Source organism: Microcebus murinus, chromosome 2 (genome assembly GCF_040939455.1).
Source record: "Microcebus murinus isolate Inina chromosome 2, M.murinus_Inina_mat1.0, whole genome shotgun sequence".
NCBI lineage: Eukaryota > Metazoa > Chordata > Mammalia > Primates > Cheirogaleidae > Microcebus > Microcebus murinus.
In genome coordinates, this window is record NC_134105.1 from 5,523,696 (window position 1) to 5,545,063 (window position 21,368).

General features: G+C 38.3%; 1 protein-coding gene across 9 annotated transcripts in view; it reads left to right on the forward strand.

Moving 5' to 3' along the window:
- KIF1B (kinesin family member 1B) overlaps positions 1-21,368 on the forward strand; it is a 148,318-nt gene that overhangs the window by 74,475 nt on the left and 52,475 nt on the right. For 8 of the 9 annotated variants that reach the window (XM_012791427.3, XM_020281763.2, XM_012791425.3 and 5 more), the window contains 3 exons: positions 131-214; positions 971-1,151; positions 1,267-1,339. In XM_012791427.3, the coding sequence (XP_012646881.2) occupies positions 131-214; positions 971-1,151; positions 1,267-1,339 (338 nt within the window). Of the gene's footprint in view, positions 1-130; positions 215-970; positions 1,152-1,266; positions 1,340-6,943; positions 20,361-21,368 lie in introns of those variants that run through there. The other variant, XM_012791431.3, reaches the window with a different exon arrangement.

Below are 21,368 nucleotides of genomic sequence, written 5' to 3' on the forward strand. Positions count from 1 at the left end.
TGTCTTCTTCTGAGGTTTCTCAAATTCAATTAAATATTTCTGTCTTTGTAACCATGAATTTTAACAGTCAACAGCTTTCCGTTATTTGGTGCCAGTGGTTCGTGATAACAGTAGTTTGTGTTCCCCTTAGTTATCGTGACTCTAGAGCCCTGTGAGCGCTCAGAAACCTACGTAAATGGCAAGAGGGTGGCCCAGCCTGTTCAGCTGCGCTCAGGTGAGACTGGGAGAGGTTTGACATCTTCAGCAATGTACACATGGCTTGTGTGAGCAACTTTTGGACGTGTTGTTTAAAGCCTGAACTGATAGCGTTAGGATTTTTGTTCTTACAGAACTCCAAAAACTATCTTTTTTGCATTAGGGAGAGTAAAGTTACTAAGCCAGATACCATGTGTTTAAAAAATGACTTCTTGGGGGGCGGGTATATACATACATAATGAGTGAGATGTGCACCATCTGGGGGATGGTCATGATGGAGACTCAGACTTTTGGGGGGAGGGGGGAAATGGGCATTTATTGAAACCTTAAAATCTGTACCCCCATAATATGCCAAAATCAAAAAAAAAATAAAAAAAAAATTATACTATAAAAAAAAAAATGACTTCTTGCCGGGCGCGGTGGCTCACGCCTGTAATCCTAGCACTTTGGGAGGCCTAGGCGGGCGGATTGCTTGAGGTCAGGAGTTCGAAACCAGCCTGAGCAAGAGCGAGACCCCGTCTCTACTATAAATAGAAAGAAATTAATTGGCCAACTAACATATATAGAAAAAATTGGCCGGGCATGGTGATGCATGCCCGTAGTCCCAGCTACTCGGGAGGCTGAGGCAGTAGGATTGCTTGAGCCCAGGAGTTTGAGATTGCTGTGAACTAGGCTGATGCCACGGCACTCACTCTAGCTTGGGCAACAAAGCGAGACTCTGTCTCAAAAAAAAAAAAAAAAATGACTTCTTAATCCCATTCTTGTTTTGTGCTAGGAAACCGTATCATCATGGGTAAAAACCATGTTTTCCGTTTTAACCACCCTGAGCAAGCACGAGCTGAACGGGAAAAAACTCCTTCTGCTGAAACCCCTTCTGAGCCTGTGGACTGGACGTTTGCTCAGAGAGAGCTTCTGGAAAAACAAGGAATTGATATGAAACAGGAGATGGAGAAAAGGTAATAACACAAATATTATGCAGCCCACACGACTGTCTCCTCTTTTAAACATATAGGAGCATTCATGAAACATGATTTCTCAGTTTACTCCTTTTGTTTCTTTTTTTTCTTCTAGGCTACAGGAGATGGAGATATTATACAAAAAAGAGAAGGAAGAAGCAGATCTTCTTTTGGAGCAGCAGAGACTGGTAGGAGTCCATCCTGAGTCTGCTACCTGTTAGGAAAAGGGCAGCTTATTCCTATACCTTCCCTGTTGCACAGATGAGCATTTGCCCAGATTGCTTCTCTCATTGATACCACATGCTATTCTTTCATTTCCTTAATGGAGAAAGAACTTAAATTTCCTGGTAGCCTTAGCTTGAAAAACTGTCCATAAGGTACTATTTTGTGCCTTTTTATGTCTTAAAATCAAATCTTTACTTGTGTCACAACCAACTACTTTTTGAGAAAATAGAGCTTTTCCGGTAGCCTTTGCCTCTTTATAGTGGTCTTGGAATTTGCATCAGTGGTGGTTCTTTTAATGATAATTACTCTGAATATTGAATTTGATGGGAGTTTGCCTTGGTTTTGTTTCTGATCACCTGATAGTACTAATTCTCTGCTCTGGGGCTGACTCGGGTATTGTTCTTATGCTGGGCAGATTTTTTTTTTTTTAAGTTAAACTGTGTCTAAAAGTGTTGCTGCACAGTTGCATGTGTTAATCCTTCTCTGTTCCCCTGCATGGAGTCTGAATTCTCAACCAGGTTCTCAGTGGCATGTGTGGTGGGAGTGGGAGCAGGGGCTGCATAGCCAGCTCAGACGGGAGAGGAGGCCTGCTTCTTTTAGCTCAACAGGGGGTTTGGGTGAGCAGCCAGAAAGTCAGTTTAAGGTCCCAGCTGTGATACTCATGGCTTTAGCATTTTATGATGTTAATTGATTTCCCAGGTTTGATAGAAACTGAATTTCATGAATTAATAAGTTGATCTGTTAGATTTTCATTTTTAAATCCATCCAACTTTGGTTAACAAAGCTGTGGTTATAAGAGGCTTCTTGGCATTCATTTGATATGTGAGAAAAACATATACTAACCTTTGGGTACTGTGGATACACTTTAGGAAGTTCCCATTTTTTAAGATTCACGGTCTTCTTTAAAGATAAGGGGGCATTAGAGAGAAAGCTGAGGCACTGGCTCCTTGCCTCAGCATAAGATGACAGCCTTTTGGTCATGCTCTATACTTTGGAGAAGAAGGGGCTATTGCTAAATGTGCCAGAAAAGCCAAGGTCTTGAGCAAAAGCACCCTTTTCCAGGTCAGCTCAGATCTCAGGCTTGGCCATGTGTTAAACCAGTTAGTTTGCTATCTTGAAAATTATAGTAAAGCCCCAGAAAGAATGGATTGTAAAAATAAATCAAGTGTTTGGGTCAGGGTAATAGCAGTGTTACAGATAGTCTCTTTACGAGGCGTACTTGGCATTTAGTTTTTAGTGAAAAGAGATCTAGCTACATTGTGATTAGGGGCTTGAAAGATTAAAGACACATGAAAGAGCCTTTTATCGTAAAAATGTAGTATAATCTAATAACATGCTTCTGATGATCTGTGAGAGATCAAACAAGGACAGGTGTAATTAAGCTCTATTTATTATTAACAATAGCACCTTATATTTGTATAGTGCTTTATAATCTACAAGGAACTTTAATATCTATCATTTTATTTGATCCTTGAAACAACTCTCTTTGGTAGGTGTGTATATAAGTAAAATGTGTAATGTTACCTCCAGTTTATAGTTGAGGAAACCAAGACTTAAAAACTGCTGTCAAATACCTGATATTATGGGTCCTAGGCTTAAACTTGGGTTTTCTGACTTGCTTTGGTATTATGTCTTTATAGCATTGCTTCTCAACCACCTCAGTTTTGTTGAAATGTAAATACTGATTGAGTAGGTCTGTGTTGGGATCTGAGATTCTGCATTTCTAACAAGCTCCCAGATGTGCCAGTGCTGCTGGTCCTGGGACCACACTTGAGTACCTAGATATAACAGTAAAATGATACTCTCTATAACAAAGAATTGGTGATCATTCTATGCCCTAAAATAAAGATGGTGGCCATTAAATAAAGAGAAAGCAAATGTCTGTACGTCATGTTTAGTTTCTAGGGACATACATAGCCTGCAGACAAATGAGGTTCTGATGGTCATTTGCTCTGTGTATCTGAAAGCAAACTAGGATTTCAAGAGCAACTCCTTAAAGCAAGGAAGTTGCTTTCCTTCCCAAAATCCAGCTTTCTATCCCACTTAAATTTCTTCACCTCAAGAGGAACTGATTTCTAATACTTTAGCCTGAAGAGTATGTAACTGCCAATACTGAGTGGAAAACAACTTTTTATTACCCTGTATTGGTCAACCAACAGGTATATTTCTAATGCACTCTGTGAATAAACATTGAGAGGATACAAAGGAATTATTTTTCAGTAAATATTTAATATCTATTTTATGTAATCATTTTTACCTAATGAAAGCATTAAAAGATGGATTTTAGTCAGGGTTACAGTGAGCTATAATCAGCTGTACTCTCTAGTCTGGGCAACAGAGCAAGACCCTGTCTCTTAAAAAAAAATGGAATTCAGGCTCACAAGTTTTCTATTGTAGTTCCCCAAATGTATTTTTATGTTGCTGAGCATTCCTTAGAGTTAGTACTCTATTATTATATAGCTGGTCTTTTCTGTGCTTGCTTTTTGTACTCCATTGTAGGTATCTTCTCTCTTATTTGCATAAGTTCCTTGCAGAGTCTCTTCAGGAGGCCCACTTTGCGTGTGGTATTTAATGAAAACAGAATGATCATTTAGTGACATGTGAATTGCCTGACTTCAGTAGTTTTTCCTTCCCTGTAATAAATGAATCTAAATATCTTTAAAAAAAGTTTTTTTTGGACATGAGATAGGGTTTACATCTTGGCACATAAACTTTAGATACAGAGTTTTTAGTATTATGGTCAGTATGTGATAGAGTGATACGTTTGAACTGTAAAGAGAACATATTCCACAGAGTCAATATGGCAGTATTTTAAAAAGCAAGGAAAATTATGGCAGCTTGATTTGATTTTTGTTTTTTAGATTTATGCAGAATCTCTCATTTACTTATATTTTATTTGATTTTATTTTTAATTTTTTTTTTTTTTTGAGACAGAGTCTCACTCTGTTGCCCTGGCTAGAGTGCCGTGGCATCAGGCTAGCTCACAATAACCTCAAACTCCTGGGCTCAAGCAATCCTACTGCCTCAGCCTCCCAAGTAGCTGGGACTTACAGGCATGTGCCACCATGCCTGGCTATTTTTTTTTTTCTATATATATTAGTTGGCCAGTTAATTTCTTTCTATTTATAGTAGAGATGGGGTCTCGCTCTTGCTCAGGCTGGTTTCGAACTACTGACCTTGAACAATACGCCCGCCTTGGCCTCCCAGAGTGCTAGGATTATAGGCGTGAGCCACCGTGCCCGGCCTACTTATGTTTTATTTTAGAGTTTGTCTCTCAAGCATAATATTAAAACAATGATTAGAATATTTGTCATTGCCTAAATTAGGTAATATTTATTTAACATTGGTTTATTCGAAGTGGTTGAGCAATTTTAAGAGAAAAAGATAACCAGGGAAAAAAGTGATAGTTGTCAGTTACATGGGAAGAATCAAAGGGAATTTATTTATGTTCTATAAAACTCAGTTTATATATATTTGTAAAAAAAAAAAAATCTTTTCAGGAATTGGGCATACTTTTCCCCTAATATTTATTAATGTCATCTTTTATCACTTAAGATTAGCCATTCTGATTTTTAAAATTAAAAATGAAAAGAAAAAACAGTTTAGGGTCTGTAAATTTAGCTTTGGTTTCTTTGTTGCTAAGTTTTTAGGTATATAGGCGTTACAGATGGGTTTAGTGCCAAATTAATCAACAGAAATAATATAGATCAGTTACTACTTTAAATCCAAAGACCAAATTATTGTCATTATTGTTTTGTTTTTTATTTACCGGGCAACTCTCTAAGTCAGAATATTGTCATTATTGTTGAAGGTTATTGTTTTGTAGTCTTGAAAGTGAATATACGTGAAAATCTTTGGTCTAAGGCAGGAGGATCCCTTGAGCCCAGGAGTTTGAGGTTGCTGTGAGCTAGGCTGACGCCACGGCACTCACTCTAGCCTGGGCAACAAAGCGAGACTCTGTCTCAAAAAAAAAAAAAAAAAAAAAAAAATCTTTGGTCTAGAAAGGAAAATACTATTTATCAGTTTCAGTTCCTTAAAAAAAAAAAAAAACCCTTCTAGAGATATTTTTGGCAATCACAGGTAAAAGGGACTATTAAAGTAACAATATTTTCTTTACTAGATTGCCTTGAACTACTCATCTAATGAGTATTTTCTTTCCCAGTAACTTTTATTGTCTGAATAGAAATTCTTAATCTTTTCCATTATATGGATTTCGTAACAATCCATGGTATCAGTATTTGCTTGTGTTAATTAAGAACGATTGATTGTTATCCAAATAGCCCTTGAAACTACATTGTTGTGAAGTCAAGGCTTCTATTATAGGCCTAAGTAAAGTTTTTAGAGAAAGGTAAGGGTGCAGAGACAGACAGCTGGAAAGACAGAGTTAGAGATGCCTTTTAAAGGAGACCCATTTTACACAAGCAGAATATAATCTTCATGTTTATTGGAAAAGTTGTTGCTTCAAGTAGTAGTGTTTAAATGGCTAGAAAATGCTATGTGCTTTCTAGATAGAAAACATCTTTAAATTGCATTTATTTCCCATAAATATGTCGAAATTAAAAAAATTGCATTTATTAAAATATTACTTGGAATTTTAAATTATTTGCCTAGCTTAATTTTTGTTTTGGTTAATTTATTTCTCAGAATTTTGGAGGTGAGGTATTTATTGGCTTAACAGTGTGAAAAACAAAAATAAAACACACATTATAAGGATCCTTTTTTAATACTTCCTTGTTATCTGGATAACAAACTTTAATTGAACAATTGAAATGGATTCATTTAACATGACAAAAGAAGATAGCAAATCCCATATTTGCTCATGGAAAGACTAGTTTCAAAACGCTCTTGTCTTATAGAAAAAAAATCTGATTGATAAGAACCTCACATGTTCTGCTAATAGAGATTCTTAGCACTTTTAACATCATCCCTGTTTGACTGCTTCTTTTTCTACATTCTCATCTTCTAACTTTTTTCTAGGGCTGCTCTTTTTAGTAAAGCTAAACATAACTTGGTGTCCTACAGCCTTACTAACCTTTGTTAATCCACCTGCTCGTCACATCTTTGTATGGCATCTGTGCTCACTCGTGGGGGAAAGAGATTCTGGAAGAAGCAACAGCAATAACCAAGGCAAATGTGGGGAAGTGGCTGCATGGGTTGTTAGCATGTGTGGGGTCTAGGTGTTGCTTCATTTTCTTGAGATAGTCGAGACACTAGGTCATACTGTTTGATTAATTTCGTATGACCTTAAAGTGAGAGGCCTACCCCTTTGTCGATATTTCTAAGAAATTTGGTGGCAGATTTCGTCACTTAAGATAGAAAATGAAAATTTGGATTAGGGATACTAAATAAACAAACCTTTATATTTATAGTATTCTACATATACATATGTTTTAATAGACTTCCACCTTATTGAGTGAGTTTTTTGTTTTGTTTTTTAGTTTTTTTAGTTTTGTTTTTAAATTTGGTTAAAGGCTTTTTTTACTTGCTTTTTCTTCAATTTGATTTTCCTTTTTTACATTTTAATTTTGGTTATTTTGGGGCCATTTTTTTATTTTGTTTTTCCAAAGGACGCGGATTCTGATAGCGGGGACGATTCTGACAAGAGGTCGTGTGAAGAGAGCTGGAAACTGATTACTTCTCTGAGAGAAAAGCTACCTCCTAGCAAGTTGCAAACCATTGTTAAAAAATGTGGCCTCCCCAGCAGTGGGAAGAAACGAGAACCAATTAAAATGTACCAAATTCCCCAAAGAAGGCGCCTGAGTAAAGATTCCAAGTGGGTCACAATCTCAGATCTTAAAATTCAGGCTGTCAAAGAGATTTGCTATGAGGTTGCTCTCAATGACTTCAGGCACAGTCGTCAGGAGATTGAAGCCCTGGCCATTGTCAAGATGAAAGAGCTTTGTGCCATGTATGGCAAGAAAGACCCCAATGAGCGAGACTCCTGGAGGGCAGTGGCCAGGGACGTCTGGGACACTGTTGGAGTTGGGGATGAGAAGATAGAGGACATGATGGCCAGTGGGAAAGGTGGCACTGATGTAGATGACCTGAAGGTTCATATAGATAAGCTGGAAGATATTTTGCAAGAAGTTAAAAAACAAAATAATATGAAAGATGAGGAGATAAAAGTCTTAAGAAATAAAATGCTCAAAATGGAGAAAGTCTTACCACTGATTGGATCTCAGGAACAGAAAAGCCAAGGAAGCCACAAAGCAAAGGAGGCTGTTGGAGCTGGTGTTAGTAGCACCTCTGAGAGTGATGTAAGTAAAGGAGACCATGGAGAACTTGGGAAAGAAGAGCGCGTTTCCCAGCTGATGAATGGGGATCCAGCTTTCAGACGGGGACGTCTGCGTTGGATGAGGCAAGAGCAAATTCGATTTAAGAACCTGCAACAGCAGGAGATAACAAAGCAGCTTCGTCGGCAGAACGTACCTCATAGGTTCATCCCTCCTGAGAACCGGAAGCCTCGCTTCCCCTTTAAGAGCAACCCTAAACACAGAAACTCTTGGAGCCCTGGGACACACATCATCATAACAGAAGATGAGGTTATAGAGCTTAGAATTCCAAAAGATGAAGAAGGAAGGAAAGGAAATAAAGAGGAGAGCCAAGAGAAAGGAGGTAAAGCAGCTTCTAAGGATCCCCAGTTACCATGGGGCTCTCAGGGCACACGATGTCAAGATCACATCCAAGTTAGTAAGCAGCATGTCAATAATCAACAACAGCCACCTCAGTTACGCTGGAGAAGCAATTCTGTCAATAATGGCCAGCCGAAAAGTACGCGCTGCCAGGCATCTGCCTCCTCAGAATCATTAAACTCCCACAGTGGTCACCCCACTGCTGATCTGCAGACTTTCCAGGCAAAGCGCCATATTCATCAACACCGTCAGTCTTACTGTAATTATAACACTGGAGGTCAGTCAGAGGCCAATGCAACTATTCCCTGTCAGAAGCAGACTGACAAACCCAACCACTGTAGCCAGTTTGTGACACCCCCGCGAATGAGGAGACAGTTCTCAGCACCCAATCTCAAAACTGGTCGAGAAACCACAGTATAAATAAATTACTGGACAAACTTGAAATCATGGTGGAGGAAACAGGCAATGTTAGCTCACGATTTGAGTTGGTTCTTCCGTTGGCCTTGAGTACCTACTATTTACGTGATTGTTTTTATATTGTTAAGACAAAACACTGGTAAATGTTTCAATACCTCCCTTTTGCTTGTGTACCATAAATGGGCAGTTTCTGGAATTTTGGAGAAAACATTGAGACCTCCTTTGTTTTTCTGAGACTTTCCTCCTATCTTGGTGCCTAGATAATTAATATACTTACACAGACTTATCCTGTCTTGGTGTAAGTTTGTTATGTTTTTATAGTGCCTATACATTAATCTGACATCCAGAAAGACCTGCCTCTTAGTTTATGTAGACATTCAAAAGGGGAATTTGATATATAGAATTAAATGTCTATTATTCTCCATAAATGTTAGAAATTGGTTTAAAAGTAATAACGTAAAACTGTGTGGACACAACTTTGGATTTCTCATCCATGTCTGTTCTTTGATTTAAATATAATTGGAATTTTCATAAGCCAAAACTAAATGTCTTCAGACATATTTTGCAATGCACAGCTTTGCATCTTCCACATAACTTCCACATCTTCTTTTATTCTATATTTTACATAGAACTTATTTAATAGTTTTTTTCTTTTGAATTTATCAGAATATGTATAAAATTTGTCATAATCCCAAAATCTATTGGCGCTGTGTCTGGGTTTCTGTTTGTGGTTTGCATTTTGAAGTTTAATGTATCATTTGACACATACAAACACAGAATGAACTATTCACCAAAATCATGCCAACAGAAATACCAACAAAAAACATATAAGTGCTTTGAGCAGTGTGTATAAGTTTGTAAGGAGGTTATTTGGTGGGAGAGGGAAGAGATGGGATATGTGGAGAAAGCTGCAGCATATGGCTCTGTGCTGCTTTTTTCCAAAGTTGATGAAATAATGAAATAAAAGTTAACTTTGGGTTTGAAATAAAGGAGATGATGTATACTAAACTACTCTTTGGTTAGCAGTAGTAATGCTCAGACACTCAAGCAAGGAAAGTGAAGTCCTGATGAACATTTATTGTGTCAATACCTCATTTTACTATATTGGGGTCTCACTTTGCCTCACTGGAGAATACACTAAAAAACGTGGATTTTAATGGGAAGAAAAGAATAGTTTTCTGCATCCTTCCTCATCTCTTGAACTTGTCAGAAACTTTTCTAAGAGGCAGTGTGAAGAGCCAGAGATGTCTGAGATTGCCTGACTTCATGTTGTGGAAGATTCCTAAGTCACACAAAATCGTCTATCAAACACTTGTCTTACAAATGGTGTGGAAAACTGCAGCCATGATAGCAGTTAGCATTCAAGGAAGCCTTAAAGACTGTGATCATGTGATTATATTTTTCCTTTGCGTGTGAGCACTATGCTTTATTAGAACACATTATTTTTAATCATAGTATTTTTTTCTTTGCTTCTAAGAAGTACTTTCTTCACACACAGAAAGTTGCTCCTAATTAACTTTTTTTCCCCCTTAAAAAAGAGGCATTGAGGGATAATTTTGCTTTCATAGCTAGAATAATTCTAGTCTTCACATAAGGTTTTATGGCGAATTAGACCTGGGTGGATGATGTTTGTAATGGGTTGATTTACTGAATGACAATCTCCTGTGCCATTTGATTTGAATGTACTTGATAGGCTACTTCAATCAGTCACTTCAGTGCATTTTCGCGCACCCCATTGTCCTTCTTTATTTCTCTTTAGACGTAAATGTGCTAACTATTCCTTTTTCGTCAAATAAAATTCATTTTCTAAGATTAAAAATAATAATTATTCAGGTTTCAACTCTGTAGCAAAACTGGGCTCTTATTTTCCTAACTTGAGATAACACAGGCTAGGCGCATATATTTTCATGTTTATGATGGCCTTTTCGTCTTGTTATGGACAGGTGCCTCCCTTTCCCACTAAACAATGGGATTGAGTTACTCTCCTGGTGATCAGGTGACAGCTTAGAATGAAGAGTTATATAATATTTTCATTTACAAATGTGGATTATGGTAAAGACAGTGTCCACAGTGATATTCCAAAGAACTAGGTTTATGTTTGTGCTTCATCTGCTGATCCAGGTGTCTTCATGTTGCCGAAATGTTTAGATATCTAAAGGAGCCCTTAATTTCATAGATGACCAGGAAGAAATTAACCAGGGTTTGATTGACTGCTCTATGTCTCTTTATATGTCCCTTTATTTCAGAGGAAATGCTTATCTTGAAAGATAACTTTGCATAAATAAAATTGCTTCATTTAATCTCTTACTAAATAAATAACTAGTGCCATGTTTTTGTGAGCTCTTGATATGGCCCATATTACGTTGTCTTTTTTTTTAATTTGATGGTATCTCTCCCTAAGCTTAAATACTCTAAGACCAAAAAGGAATGGTCATAATTAAGTCATTAAATTATTAAAGTATTCCTAGCTATTATCATAGCAAAATTCTTTTAAAAAGTTGTTATACTATTGAAATTATATAATGATATGACATTAATAGGAATATAGAGAAGTCCTATTAATTAGTATAGTTCCACAAACCAAAATGGTATTCTTTAGACAGTTAATGACATCCTGTTCATCTGATAAGTCTAAACCAAAGGGCTTTTCCTTTATTCTTGCTTCTAATTCTTTCTAGCACAGCAAATTGTTTCTCCTTTCACTGGTAATGCAGTGAATGGGAATTGTTTATTACATTGAAGTGACTTGAAGTGACCTTTTGTGCTTTAGGTGCAGGTTGATGCTGGAAAAAAATAACAAAACAGTGAGTTTGTCACACCTATATATGTCTGCATTAAAGGCTATTATACTACTTGAAGTTACATAGACTTCCTATGGTCAGCTGCTATGCCCCAGTGCCTTACTGGTCCTTTGTAGACTTGCCTTAATGATTTTTACAAAAGACTAGGAGGAGGGGAAGCTGCCTATATCCGGGCGTACCTTAATGAAGAAACCTTTTTAGGCACAGTGCAAAGCAAGCATTTGTTCTGTATTGTCAGAGCCAAAATTATTATAAGCAATATTCATGATCATCCCATTTATGTCATCTTTTCCAGATTTTAAAATCTGTTCTAGATATACTTAGTTTGAACCACTTTAGGTTGTGAAATGTATTTGTTTTTCAACCATCGTTACTGTAAAAATTTTGAATCTTCTTGTTAACAAACTTGGATTTTCCCCTCAATTTCTTAAACAACAAAAAAATGCTTGAAGATTGTCTCCGAGTGTAAGATCTGCCTTTTCAGAAAGGGAGAGTTCGTTTTTAATGTTAAAAAATAAAGTCCTTATTCAATAAAAGTTGAAATCATCTTTTAAGAGTGTGATTTCTCTTTCTGTGGGAGGAGGAGGGAAAAGTAAAACAAGTTACTACTAACTAAACCTGGTCTTGACTTTTATTTATTGCTTTTTCATTTGAAGATGGTTGCAAACCAAATCTTTTTTTATATTTCTACATGAATGCGATTAAAGTTTTTGCTTTTGTTGTCCTTTTCTGTTTAACAAAATTCTATCTTAAATTTAGGGATCTTTAAGGCCTGCTGTATGCTACATTTCACTTAACTAAAATATTTTCTCCTATAAGATAAATATAGTATCACTTTCTGATTTCTTAGAATTTACTTTAAACTGTTTTCAGTTTTTTCATTGCATAATCTTAATTTGAAGTTCTTTTAAATCAAATGGTATACTGCCCTTTGTATGGATAGAAACTAAATTTCTAAAAAGCTTTGAGTAACTCTGTAGCTTTTCTTTTCTTCTTTAACCTCTACTTTTCTCCATTCAGAGTACTGGTGATATGCTAGAGGGGAAATAGGAGAAAGCAGGATATTTTTCTGGAGTAGACCATTAGTGTTATTGAAAATTTGAACCTGACAATTTTTTTATATTGAAAAACAACACAATCATGCATTATGGAGTAGAATGCAAAGTCTACATGAGATTTTAATAAGAAATGTGGAGATTTAGAGAAGTGCTGTGTTTGAATTGGTCTGTACCCTTTTCCTTCACATATTTTGCATTTCTCTGCTATTGGAGAAACTGATGGGGAAGTTGCCAAGACCCTACTATTTATAGGGTGACACAGAAGATTCAAAAACTGTGTGGTAACATGCAGTGATAGTTGTATGCACAAGCTGAGAGTCACATCCAGAGGGGAGAATAGAAGAAAGTTTTTGAAGAAGGAAGCCCTGTGAGCCAAGAGCAGAGTCCCAAAGTACAACTGGGAGGAAGTGTCAGCAGCAGGGAACTGTGAGTAACTTGGGGTGGTCAGAACATCAGGTGTCAGGGTAGTGGTAAGTGATGAGGTGGCATGTGGGGGACAAGGAGCAGATCGTGGCATACTGAGGAGTTGGGATTTTATCTTGAGTGGGATGAGAAGCTACCAAATGATTTTAAACAGGGAGATTACATTGTTATTAATAAATTCACCTTTTAGAAAGTTCACTTACAGCCAAAATGTAGTGGATGGGTTGTAGGGAGGCAAATTCAGAGCGAATTTCAGTGCCTATTGAGAAGTTGCTGCATGAACCAAATGAGAAATGTTGCTTTTCCCAGCTAAGGCTGGGAGAAAGCAGAGAGTGAATGACTATGATAGATTATTTGGAGGTAGAATCAACAAATTGGTTTGTGGATGGGACAAACAGGTATGTACTACCCTCACAGTGATTAAGGCTGGACCATGGTTGGAAAGTGAAGTAAACAAAACCAAGAGGGAACTGAGATTGGGAGAAAATGGGAGTTTTTCAGGTCTAAGGATGTATCTGTGTCTGCCCCCTGCCACCACCACCCCCCAGACCCTTGGAGGGGTAGATCCAAGACTATGGCCACGTGGTGCTGCTGCTGGTGAGGAACAAATTTAGGTGTTGACAAGAATTGTGGTGTCATCTTGGCTGTGGGTATCTCCTTTCCGGCTATTGCTTGCTAATTATAATCTGCCATTAAGAGCCAAGTTGCTAATGTCAAAAACAGCTTATCCAGAAAACTCAGAATGGTGACAGTGATTTTACCTTAAATGTCAGCCTCTCAGAAATGCCCCAATTGTGCCACCATCATCTCTCACCTAGAGTATTGCAGTATCCTGATTTGCCTCTTTGCTTCTGTTCTTGACCCCTATAATCCATTGTCCACATAGCAACCAGTGTCATCTTTTAAAAACAAGGCAATGGCAATGTGTATAACCTTAACATTTGTACCCCTATATTATGCTGAAATAAAATAAATAGAAAAAATAAAAATAAAAACAAATCAGATCATGTCAGTGGCCTCAAGGGCTTCCATTGCACTTAAAAATCTGAATCAGTGCTGGCATTGGTAGTATATTGGTGAGCATAGCTGCTTTCCAAAAATCTGAATCTTACTGAATCTGAATTACATGTTTTGGCTGCTTGCCTGCCTCTCTGACTTCATAGCCAAACACTCTCACACTACAGACCCTCTGGCCTTTTGTTCCTTCAGCATACTAAGTTTTTTCCTGCTTCAGGGCTCTTGCACTTCCTCAAGACTGGAATCCATTCCTGTCATGCTTAATTCTTCTTCTAGACCTGAGCTCCTGTGCTGAGCAGAAGTTGGCTCTTACTGTTTTGATAATGGTAGCCTGTAATGATCTTGTCTGTGTACTTACTTAGTTCTTCCATGAGAATATAAACTCATCTAGAATAAGTGCCTTGTCTGTCTTACTCACGTCACCAGTCATCTGTATACATTACCCAGAGAGTAGTTCTTAGACTTCAGTGTGCATCAGAATCCCTGGAGGTCTTGTGAGAACGTGGACTGCTGAGCCCACCCCTAGAGTTTCTGATTCACTAGGTCTGGGGTGAGACCTGATCATTTGCATGTCTGATAAGTTTCCAGGTGATACTGATGCTGCTGGTTCAGCAACCACCTTAGAGAACCATTGATCTCAAAGTAAACATTTCCTATTAAAGGTAGTAAATATTTTAGGCTTTGCAGGCCATATGGTGTCTTTTCGAAACTACTTAACTCTGCTGTTATAGCAGGAAAGCAACAGTAGACAATATGCCAAAACAAGGGTGGTTGCATTCTAATAAAATTATATTTACTGCCTTTAATTCTAGCACTCTGGGAGGCTGAGGCAGGAGGATCACTTGAGCCCAGGAGGAATTTGAGGTTGCTGTGGGCTAGGCCGAGGCCATGGCACTCTAGCCTGGGCAACAGAGCAAGCCTCTGTCTCAAAAACAAACAAACAAAAACTGTATTTACAAAAACAGGTGGTTCATTAGGTCAAGCCTACAGGCCATAGTTTACTGACCCGGATCTAGAAGATAGTCACTTTTGAGAACTGTTGAGCTAGAACATCAGTGTGTGACTGTAGTTGATCTAGAAAGCTAGATGCCAGGGATCAGTTGTTGAGTGACAAACAAGTGGTCCCTGGCCTGGTGGAGTTCACAGAGTTTTGGGGAAGATAGCTGTTAGACAAATAGCCATACCAGTAGTTATTTAGTACATTGGTGACAAGTGCCTCGGTGGGGAGATACAGGTGCTCTAAAAGGTTATAACATCTGCCTCTGGGAATGAAAAGCAGTTTCTCCTTGCTCCTAGCTAATGGGTAATCTTTTTGTTTTGCTGTGGAAAAAAGAAACAATCAGAAGAAAACTTTCTCTTCTAGCTCTGCATGCCCCCATGATGCATCCAGACCCATACGTGGCCTTCCTTCCTGTTGGTGGATGAACTGACTCAGTCCAGCCCTGGTTCCCTGTATTCCATACCATCTCAAGAACTTGCCCACTTACCTCCTTTTCTTTTTTACAACCTCATTTTCTCTCCTGGATTATTTCTGCCAATATACAAACATGTCTTCATTTCACTAGTTTCAAAAGTTGTCTGTACTTAACTATTTCTCACTTGTCTACTTCTCATTCTTTCTATTTTTTTCCTATCCTCACTCGTGCTTGCACTCATCTAGTAGGACTCTTATTCCCACATCTCTGCTGAAGCCACTGTGTCACCAGAGATCTCCTTGGTGACAAATTCAGAGGTATTTCTCAGTTCTCATCTCACTGAATCTCTGTGGTATTTGACAAGGCTGCTTGTTCTTTTCTTCTTGGGACACTTTCTTCTGGCTTCCTATTTTCCTCCAGCCTCACTAGCTGCGCCTTTATGGTCTCTGTGGCTACAGACCTTGGCTATTTCTGTATCCTTCTTCATTCCCCCAGGTGATCCCATGCATTTCTGCAGCTTTACCTCCCGGTTTTACACCGATAATGATGAAGACAATAACTTGTCTATTGAGCATGTATTAACACATATAAACCGTTTACATGTATTGACTCATTGAATCCTAACAACACCCCTCTTTTGTGAGGTAGGTATTGTTACTCTCATTTTACATACTTCCGCAGGGTCACACAGCTCCTAAGTAGGGAGCCGAGTCCAGTCTTGGGGAGGGAGTCCATCTGCAACCCCCTGCCCTGCCTTGCCCCTCTGCTGACTCTCAGATGCACTCTGTCCAGCCTGGGCCTCTGCACTGAGCTCTGGATGCAGACATTTAACTGTGATCTCACATGCAGGTAGTGAACAGGCATCTCACATTTAAACTGGAGCAATTAGCTCAGGCCAAATGTCCAAGTCATCCTCATTTTCTCCTTTTTTTTCTTACATCTCATGATCAGATCATTGGTAGGTCCAGTTTTCACTGCCTGTAAAACAGATCTCAACTCCATCTCTTTTCATCACCTTTGCTGCCAGCCCCTGGTCCAGGCTGCCACCATCTCCCTTGAGGCTGCTGTGACAGCCTTGTGCCTATTCTCACTTGCAGAGTTCCTCCCAACCCCTACAAAGAGTGGTGTTTTTAAAACACATACTACTAGACCATATCACTTCCCAGCTCTCAACCACCCAGTGGCTTCCCTTAGAATAAAATCCACACTCCTTACTGTGATCTGTAAAGCTGTCCATATCCCAGTCCCTACCTGACTACCCTAACTGCATCTCCTACCCTTCTTCTCTCTCTGCCATTTCACCCACACAAGTTTTCTTGCCTTTCTTGAAACACACAGGGCTCCTTTCTTTTTTAAACATTTTAATTAATTTTTTTTTTTTAATTTTAGGGACAAAGTCTTGCTCTGTGACCCAGGCTGGTGTGCTGTGGTGTAATCATAGCTCACTGCAGCCCCAAACTCCTTGACTGAAGTGATCCTCCTGCCTCAGCCTCCCAAATAGCTAGGACCACAGATACATGCCACTATGCCCAGCTAATTTGTTTATTTATTTATTTTAGAGACAGGGATCTCGTTATGTTGCCCAGGCTGGTGTTGAACTCCTGGCCATAAGTGATCCTCCCACCTCAGCCTCCTAAAGTGCTGGGATTACAGGCGTGAGCCACTGTGCCCAGCCAGGGGCTCTACTCTGTCTCAGGACTTTTGCTCTTGCTGTTACTGTTACTATGATTAGAATAATTCCCCACCAAAGACTTAGCATACTTGTTAAGACCTTCCTAGACCACCTTATCTAAAAGTTTTCCTCCTATTCCTCTCTTTTCCCTGTTAACCCTTAATCTTACCTTTATCTTTCTTCATAGTAGCCCTCTGCAGTGAAATCATAGTGTATACTTTGTTTACTCTTTGTCTTTCTTTCTCTCCCTTGCCAGTGGGGCCTTTGTCATATTGAACACTAATTATTCCTGGCATCTGGCACAAAGGAGGGGCACAAAAAGTATTTGTTGAATGGAGGGATAGATGGATAATGGTTTAAAAAGCATGCTCCAGGCCAGGTGCAGTGGCTCACATCTATAATCTTAGCACTTTAGGAGCCTGAGGCAGGAGGATCCTTTGAGGTTGCAGTGAGCTATGATGATGCCACTGCACTCTAACCTGGACAGCAAAGCAAGACCCTGCCTCAAAAACAAAACAAAACAAACGATGTTCTGGATTGCCTGGGTTCAAGTCCCATTTCTGCCACCACTTGTTTAACTCTGTGGTCTCTGGAAAGGTACTCAGTTTCTTTAAGCCTTTTTCTTCCTCTTTAACATGAGATTAACTATAGTAGTATCTTTATAAGGTTATTGAGAAGGTTCAAATAATCCATGTTAGGCCGAGCGTGGTAGCTCTCGCCTATAATCCAAGCACTCTGGGAGGCCAAGGTGGGAAGATTGCTTGAGCTCAGTAGTTTGAGACCACCCTGAGCAACAGCGAAATCCCATCTCTACTAAAAATAGAAAAAATTAGCTGGGTGTGGAAGCAAATCTGTGGTCCCAGGTACTTGGGAAGCTGAGGCAGGAGGATTGCTTGAGCCCAAGAGTGTGAGGTTGCTGTGAGCTATGATGACACCACCCCACTCTAGCCTGGGCGATGGAGAGAGACCCTGTCTCAAAAAAAAAGGAAAAGAACAGTGCCTGACACAAAGTAAGATTAAAAACAAAGGTGGGTAGAGAGAAGAGAACATTCTATAAGAAGAAATAGCCAGTGTTGTGCCTTTATAAATATGGGGCATATTTTGAACTAGTTAGGACTTTTTATTATGTAAACAGAAATGACTACTAAAAAATACATTATTTTTTAGTTTGCATTCCATAATTATCCTGATTTTCACCATGAAATGGACAGAACAATAGTATCTAAATCTGTATATGTTTGTAGTATGAAATAGTGACATACAAAGTGTCCTTGTTGGAAGCTAAGTGACCTGACTTGGGGAGGGGGGATGAATTTAAGAAATGGTGTTGCTATTTGGACTACCAATTGCTGGTCCCAATGTAGTCAAAATTTTTAGGTCCATGGGGCTATGGGAAGTCTTTTATGTCAATTTTATTGTCACTAAAGCACAACAGGGACTGTCGGGAAGGTCATCTCATACCTTAACTGTCAGAGTCTAAGGATTTTGTGTTCATTTTTACTTTGAGTAGCTTGTGAACTTGATCTTGAAGAAATCCTCAAGGTGAAACATTAATATTTGTTCCACCTGATGATTTTTAGGTATCCCAGTAGCCTTTCTCTTTTTGCTGAAAGAATTCTATGTAATATATAGTTTTTATACAGAGAAAAAATTTCCCATTTCCCAATGTTTTATTTTGAGACATTTCAAATCTAGAGAGAAGCTGAAAAAAATAGTACAATGGCTGGGCCCCGTGGCTCACATCTATGATCCTAGCACTTTGGGAGGCTGAGGTGGATTACTTAAGCCCAGGAGTTTGAAACCAGCCTGGGCAACATAGCAAGACCTCATCTCTACAAAAAAGAATAGAAGAAAAATTAGCCGGGCATGGTGGTGTGCTCACTGTGGTGGTGTGCACACCTGTAGTCCTAGCTACTCTAGAGGCTGAGCCAGGAGGATCGCTTGAGCTCAGGAGTTTGAGGTTGTAGTGAGCTATGATTGTGCCTCTGCACTGTAGCCTGGGTGACAGAGTGAGACTGTGTCTGGAAAAAAAAATAGTACAATGAACCTTTATATACCCACATTTACATATTTTTTCTGAAATATTTGAAAGTTGTGGGTACCATAACAGTTTACCCCAAATGATGCTGTGTTTATCTCCTAAAACCAAGGATATTCTCTTAATACCACTATGCCATCCAAGAAATTTAATACAGATTTTAGTATTATGTAATAATACAGCTCATCTTCAGATTTCCCTAATTATTTCAAAAATATAAAAGAAGACTGTGAGAGAGAGTGTGTGTGTGCATGTGTGCTTTAATCCAATATCCAATCAAGGTTTTTACATTCATTTGGACATGATGTTTTTTATCTTTCATTACACTGGTATTTTTGGAGAGTGTAGGCCACATTCTGACTTGCCTGGTTATTTCCTCAAGATTAAATTTAGGTTAAACATTTTTGGTAAGCGTGATAAGGGTAACATTGTGTACTTTCCATTGTATCACATCAGTAGACATAAAATGTCAATTTGTCCTATTATTGATGATGTTAAAGTTTAATAAATTTGGTTAATGTGATGTTTCCCAGCCCTCTCCATTGTAAATATATAATTTCCCATCTTATTAATAGGTATCTGGGGGTGGACTTCGGATAATGTGAATATTCTTTTTCCCATTCATCTTTCACCCAGTTATTTTGTCATTTATTAATGATTCTTGCCTGATTTGGTTACTGCATCTAGGGTCACAATATGGTGATTTTCCATTTGTTGTTCCTTCTAGCCTTTTTTTTTTTTTTTTTTTTTTTTGAGACAGAGTCTTGCAATATGGCCCAGGCAGGAGTGCAGTGGCTGTTCATAAGCACCATCATAGGGTGCTGCAGCCTTGAACTCCTGGGCGCAAGTGATGGATCCTCACGCCTCAGCCTGGCAAGTAGCTGGACTACAGGTGCTTCTCACTGTGCCCAACAATTAGCTAGCTTATTTTTTTTTAATTTTTATTAATTTTAACTTAAAATTTATTAAATTTATTCACTTTTTTTTCTGTAACATTAACATATGTAGCTGATAATAGCTTATTTTTTAAAAGAGTTTCCCCCCCTTTTTTCTTCTTCTTTTAGTATCAGTATGAACTCATGAATTCTTTCTATATTCAATGTGCTGTATGCACTATGAGCTCATGGATTCTTTCTATACTCAATGTGCTGTATTCTTTTTCTGTTGTTTTTTTCAATTTATTAGCCAGTGGAAGCCTGTGTCCTCTTGAACTGTTCCCAGCAGTCTTTGAGTTCTTCCATCATTTCTGGCATGAGATATTATGGGTTTACCTTATACTTTCCTTGCTCCAAACCTTGAATCAGCCATTTTCTCAAGGATCCCTGGGTCCATTTAGTGGGCAGTGGTATATGTAGAAACCAAGATCTGGGTGCCAGGTATGCTTAGAAATAGACTTTCTAAAAACATTTCCTGTCATTTTTGATAGTGTGTTGCCATTTAGGAAGACTTCCGTGTTTTGTTTGTTTTGTTTTGTTTTGTTTTTTTGACTTCCATGTTTTTTAAATGGTTTATCATCCTTTCTGCAGTCCTGTGTGGTAGGAAGATCAAATGCTAAAATCTTTGTTTAAAGATGAAGAAAGTGAGATTTAGAGAGGATTTAGCTTTCCTGGAATTAGAAGGCTAGTAAGAACAGGTGCCAGGACCCAAACCCAAATATTTTACTTGGTAGTTTAATTTTTTTTCTTTTACCACAGTACATAGCATCTTAAAAAGTATGTTTGGATATCTCATAAAGCCATGTCGCTGGTTCTTCGCCTTGGTCACTGCCAGCCCCACTAAAGAGTGAACACTTCCTTTGTGAGACTAACTGATAAATGACCAGAACCTTAGAGAATGTTGGCATCCCTCTGAGCACTGCCATCTGGAGCTCCTTTTGTAATGGAGTTTGCTAAGGAGGCTTTCAGCAGTGCTTTGCAATACATGGAATGTTTGATGTATGACTTGGAGAACTCTGTTTGAAAACAGTGCATGCATCTGTTTATATGATCAAGTGCTTAAAAAATTTAAAAAAAAAAAGGGAAGAAAAGAAAACCTAAACCCTTTGTCTCATGGCAGCCTGTAATAGGGTCATTGCTAAGGAACGAAAGGAAGCAGGAAACCCTGGTAGTGGATCTTAAAATGCTATGATTGTACTATAATTTAGTATTTTATTATGTGAAGATCTTTTTTCCTAACCATGCTTGTTTAATTTTAATTAAAATTTGGGCTTTTTTCCTTTAACACTCTAAGGAGCCTTTTTAGACAATTGTTCCATAATCTCCTCACCATGATATTTTAATACCTCATATATATTATTATCTATTTGTATACTGTATATATATCTGTGCATTATATGTAAAAAGAGTAAGTTTTTTCATCCCCTGAGAACCATTTTTGATGCCTTTTGGGGTGGTATTCCTCTTACTGAAAATGCATGGAGGAAATTGAAAAATGAAGGATAAATCTGATTTGTATCATAGTAATCCATTTTATATTATAATAGTATATTTAAAATAAAGTATCTTTCTTGCATAACTAAA